General features: G+C 39.2%; 1 protein-coding gene across 1 annotated transcript in view; it reads left to right on the plus strand.

Annotated features, from left to right (window-relative positions):
- Positions 1 to 5,403, plus strand: part of GALNT12 (polypeptide N-acetylgalactosaminyltransferase 12) — a 48,460-nt gene extending 43,057 nt beyond the window's left edge. Inside the window, exons 9-10 of the mRNA XM_069778772.1 lie at positions 810 to 965; positions 3,609 to 5,403. Of these exons, the coding sequence (XP_069634873.1) occupies positions 810 to 965; positions 3,609 to 3,746 (294 nt within the window). The 3' untranslated portion in view covers positions 3,747 to 5,403. The remainder of the gene's footprint in view (positions 1 to 809; positions 966 to 3,608) is intronic.
- Positions 5,404 to 6,000: the final 597 nt, after the last annotated feature.

Consider the following 6,000-nt stretch of genomic DNA (forward strand, 5'->3'; position numbering starts at 1 on the left):
CCGTGCACTACAGTTATCTAAATTATTTACAAGTGTGCTAAATACAAACAACTCTCAAACTCTGACGCTCTTTAATGAAGTCCAAAATCTGGCAAATGTCCATGATAAATAGAAAAATTTTAAGGAAGTCTCCAACCATAATTGCTACAGAAGCCAAGATGTTTTACAGAACGTTCAGAACACCTGTAGAGTATTGTACAACAAGCAAAGCCAGTAAATTGTCTTTAATAAAATTCTGTTCATGTTTAAAAGCAGCTGTAGCTGATTTGCTTCAAATAATATCTTAAAATGTTATATAATAAAATGCTCATCACCATGCATCCTGAGTACTTTGTAACTGGAAATGAACCTTGACCAAACTGCATTTGAACTATGCAGTGAGCAACTTCTTAATTAAAAGTAACATTGTTTTGTGACAACTGAATTAAGAAGGCATAATGTCAGGCTATAAACTGTTTTCCATCACATTTTTAAGGGTGAACTAGAATGTGAAAGTAGAATATTACAGTCAAATTTTGTAAGTTCTTTAATGCTGGAACGTCTGTTTTCCAGGGCATTTATTCAGCATTTCATACATTTTAAGTGCTAGCAGACTAAAGCAGTGCTGTGGTGAGATTGATTTTCTGTAAAATAATAGGCAAACAGCAGAAGTTAAGGCTCCTTGAATATTTTTGGCAGAATTTCTCTCCACAGTAGCAACTTTAATATGTGAACTTAATTATAGTATCTTAGTATATCCTTCTTATAAATACTTTCTTGTGTATATATGAAATGACTGTTGTCCTTTGTTTCTTCTCTTGGGTTTGTAGTTTTTCGAGTACACATCCCATAATGAAATACGTTACAACACCCGACAGCCAGAAGTCTGTGCAGCAGTCGATTCAGGGACCGACTACTTGACAATGTACTTGTGTCAAGAAAATGTCCATAATATTCCTGAAAACCAGAAGTTCATTTTCAGAGAGGTAAGTGTGCCTGCTTAGTTTTGGGTTTGTTTTTTTGGGGGAGTGGGTAGAAGGAGAATTGTTGAGTTTTTTTCTTTTTATCTTACTGCCTATACATCATGTAGGCCACAACATTGGCATAGATCTCTGGGAGAAATACGCTATCTTGGCTTTTAATATCTGAACACAGAACCAGGGTAGCAGCAGTGTGCAGGTGAAGAGCATGCCAGTCATAAAGAATAGAAAGATGAGAGGAAGGAAAGCGCCCTTCTTAACCTCAAAAGAGCTGGAAAGGTTGGCAGAGGTCTCTCTTTGCCCAATCCACATCAAGCGTGCTCTGCGGGCTGCTCAGTTCTGTCTCACATCTCACCCCTACTTTCTTCTGAGAAATGAGGTGCCTCCATATACCCCTTCCCCAGCCAGTCTCATTGCTGGCCTACTTCTGCTCTCCTTTCATGGACTTCTTTTATTTCCCAGTATTCAAACCACCATATATCCCTGATACTTCATATACCACCATTACTTTACACTCTTCCCTCCTTTTGAGCAGCTAGCTGCTGCTTCTCCTCTGCAAACCATCTCTCGTGACCCTTCACGTAAGCACCAGAAGTGCTCCCTGAGCCTTTCTGCAATGTAATGTGCAGTTGTGTAATTTGATGCACCATCAAAAAATACCTTCTGCAATACTCCTGCCCCTACACAGGATGCAGCTTACTGGCTGTGGGGACTCAGCAAATCTGTGCCTCTCTTTTTTGACCTTAATGCCTGCTCCCAAAGGGAAGAAATATTGATAAGTATGGAGTAAATTTAATAAACGTAACGTGTGATCTTAGAAAACCTTGTGTTTAGTAGTTTTTAATCTCTAAAGGAGTTCCTGGATGCCTGAGAGAAAATAAATTGGATGAAAAATGATGGCCTTGGTCAGGTTCTGGGGTGTTATTATTTGGCTAAGGGAAAAGGTCACATAATATATCAGAATGGTATATTTACATAAGGTGTCTGCATAATGTATCTAAACTCTACAGGCTCCACGGTTGACAGATTTCATGCTTAGGTACTACCACCAGTGATAGGTGGCAGAGTAAATTCTAAAGAAAAATACGAAAACTTCTGTCCATTCACTAAATCTAGTCCAGACTGAAGCTCACAGTGATATTACTGAGTAAAACAAAATATTCAGAAGGCTGACTTTATAAATGATGTTGCATTTTTAATGCTGACTTTTAACAAAATTTTTCAAGGTCATATGCATTAATCCCCAAGATGACGTATGACCCTCAGGAAATAATTGAGAAAACACAGTTTTGGAATATATCTGTTCCCACTGCATTCCTAACCATTAACTTTTAGCATCAGAAACTTTAGGAAGTATTTTAAATCTTCTTTCTTCCTCGTGATAACTTTGTGCCTGTGTGTGATTTGAATGTACTGCTCTGCTCCAATTCCTCCTCTTCTGTTGCATTAAATCAAAACTACCAGTCCCCACCTTTTAAGGCAAGTGATGGGTGAGATGTCAGCACCACATTTCTCTTGCTTTGTGCGGAGAAGTGTCAGACGCTGTCCTTATAGATGTAGCATAATCAAAGATTCAAACAGCCTTCCCAGCAGCCTGGCAAGAATTAAGTTCTTACGGGCACGGAGTCAAAAACAAGCGAGGCAGATATTGATTAGTCCACTCAAAAATTTGAATTATCACAATGGAAACGGGAAAGTCATTCAGCAGCCAAGTCTGTCAGCAAGCCCGTGAGCAAGCACGTGCTGCTGGGCATTAGGGGCTGTGGCTCAAGGCGCAATTAGTGCGGTACTCCTGACGACGGGAGGAGCAGACTTCCAAAGGAGTCAAGGTTACGCTCAGAAACATGGAGTTGGCATTTTTCTTTTGAGGCCGCCAGAGGCTTTGGAAGTGGTTACGTGTGGGAGTGTCACCAGGGCCAAGGGAATGGTCTTGGAGCAGGGCGGTTCTCCACAGCTGGCTACGCTGCCTTTTTGCAGCTCGCTATCCTAGATGACAGAGCTGGAGATGAAGTCTTCTCGGAGACTCGCATAATAGGAGGGCCTGAGGCCTCTGAATGTGTTTTTTAGGGAATCTGACTGCGGAGGCCTGTCAGACCTTGCACCTCTGATGCAGCTGTGCTGCCCTCCAGCAAAGCAAGCTGACTCCACACACACCTGCAGGCAAGGGGCACACTTAGATATTTTTGCCTTTTCCACTAAAAATATACCCTGTGAAGAAAGGGGAATTTTTTTTTTTTTTGCTAAAAATATATCCAGCATCTACACTTACTAACAACATTTTACTTGCGAGATGTGCAGCAAGTTGATGAATTTGGGTGATGCCTGTACTCGGCTTTGTTTTTTTCTGCCCATATTCTGGTGGAGTAATAAAAGGCAATGGAAGTGAATGAAGTTAGCACATCCTTTATAGGCTCAGATGTCAAGACACGAATCACTCTAAAGCAATGTTAATGTAGGTTTAAAAGCAAGGTCGTTTGATAAAGTTTCAGAGATCCTCAAGTTAGGCATTTTGGCTTCACTGCATGGCCCCATGAGAAGGGTATGTGTGATACTTACTTGTTCCTAATGTCTTCTGTTACTTTTAAAACACAGGGATATGCCTGTAGTTTTTAAGACCTGAAAAGCAAAAATTATTTCTGTCTTTTGTAGGATGGTACCCTGTTTCATCTACAGACTCAAAAGTGCGTACAAGCCGAGTCAAATGCTTACGATGGTAACCCAGCACCATTGTTACGACCATGTACGAACTCAGACTACCAAAAGTGGTTCTTCAAAGAAAGAAGTTGATACAGATGTCATCTAGGATATAGCTGAACATGTAAATGTGCTCTTTCTAGTCAGCGGTTAGTCAGCCTTTTGAAGATCATGAGTGATATATTTTTGTATGGAAAGAACTGTAATTAGTTTACAAGCCTTGGATTTCACTTTCTGGAGCATTAAAAGGCACTAAGCATTGAGAGCAATGTAAAGTAAGTGCAGTGGTTGTATCATGCCACACGCTCCTCCTCTTTTCTCTTTATTTGGCAGCTACATAACTGCTTCTGAAGTGTCTTGGGTTCTTTTCACAAGTGACAATATATTTTTTTTAATCTAATGTGTGAAAGTAAGGCAGTCAAAATAATTGCACTAATGTTATCTGCCAATAACTTAAAATGTTTATTTTTCTACTAAAACATTCTGCAGTTGGGCCTTTTAACAGGTAGTAGTTAATAATTCTTGTTGCCTTTTAAATACCAGGAAGGTAAATGTAGGCCAGATTCTGCCCTAAGTGACTATCACAAAACCCTCACTGAAGACAGTGTGGATTTGCACATGACGGCAGTAGGTCTGCAGGGTTTTGCACAAGTAACAGTCTACATGCATACAGATTGCACATGCTTGACAATACTATACATTAAATGTTGTGACGATTTTAGATGCTCATGGCACTTGGCAAGTTTCTAATTGTGCTTAAGTCTGGTTTGGGAGTAAAATGGGGATTTTCTCATCTTTCTTAAAGAAATAAGGCAACAATATTTAAAGGTGATGCTCTGGGAAAAGCTGTTTGGATTCACATGAATCTAGCAATGCGGCTATGTCCCAGACTGCACAACTTACTTAACATTATGTCGATTTTCAATGTGTGTAAAACTTGCAAGATCAGACCTAGCAATAATTCTTGTGACAAATTTCAAAATTACAGTTAGAGAAAATGAATCTAAGAAATTGTATCTTTCATTAAATTTTTAAATGTTTAAATGGTTCATATAAAAATGATTATATAAACAAAAATGGTTTTGCAACTAATTGATATGATATGCAGCTGATATTAATACAAAAAGAATTGTGTTTCAGATATAACTTGTATTTTGTCTGGGAACTCCTTTTCTGGTAAGTTGGCCTTATCAACACACATAGTCCTATTGAAAACGTGGGGTTTAATTTGCACCAGTAGAAGATGTTTTCTGCAGTGGTGTGTGGGATCTGCCTTACCCAATCAGACAAGTAGCATGTATAGCCATGTATTTGGTCATTGACCATCATCATTACAATGTTGATGAAAAGGGTTTCAGCTCATAAGGAAAGTTTCTTTCTGTATCAGCTAGAGGTATGCTTATGTGTAGAATCGTGAAAATTTCAACCTTTTTCCATCAGAAGTCTTGGCATCTGTTTCGATTAGTTTTGGATGGATTTTGTTATTTGCCTTTGTTCATGTTTTCTATAAAATATGTACAGCCTTTTCTTTGAATCCTCATAAGCTCATGCCATTTTGGCATACCTATTTATATGATTAGGGTGGTGTGGGGGGGAATTTCTGCCTGTAGGAGATGTGTACATAGGTTCTTCCAAGGTCTTTCTAAACCCATGTAGATAGAATGTTTTTGTGAGCACCTTTAAAGTTTTGTCTCTGTGGGCTGGACTGATGAAATTGATGTTAGAATTAATAAAATATTTTGTGATTCAGCAGAGTGGGAACTGTCTTAACAACTCTTTTTTTTTTTTTTTTCTTGTGGTCAGTGGTTTTCTTTTAGTCATTTCTCTGATCTCTTAGGCTCTGATTCTTGCAGCACTTGGGAGAAGACAGCTTTATTTTATGGTCTCTCAAGTTCCCTTTCCTGAACTCAGTAATGCTTCTGTTCACCTGTTAGCACTTTGTGGAGCCACAAATCAAAACTGGGTGGCTGCATCAGAGAACTGTGAGAGCTCCAGCAACACAGCAAGGATTTTCTATTCATTTCTGCTCTGCCTTCTTGACTGTTGATTGAATTACATTAGTAAGTTAATGAGGGCCCAGCTATTACAATTGTAGACAAAATTCTCATTGACCTCCATGGTCAGTGAGGTTTTCTTAGTTTTGGGACTTCCAAGATTTCATCATCAGGTGGTGTTACGCAAGTGAAACAGTAATTGGAAATGATTTTCCATATGTCTTCCCACTCTGCACTTGTGTAGAGTGTTTTGGGCTTCTAGTTACACGCAGCTGAGCAATTTTCTCATATGCCAGCAAACCTGCTAGCCTGGGCTGAATAGCTAGGCAGACACAGTCATGTTGAGTTCAAAA

This window comes from Haliaeetus albicilla, chromosome 3, assembly GCF_947461875.1.
Source record: "Haliaeetus albicilla chromosome 3, bHalAlb1.1, whole genome shotgun sequence".
Taxonomy (NCBI): Eukaryota; Metazoa; Chordata; class Aves; order Accipitriformes; family Accipitridae; genus Haliaeetus; species Haliaeetus albicilla.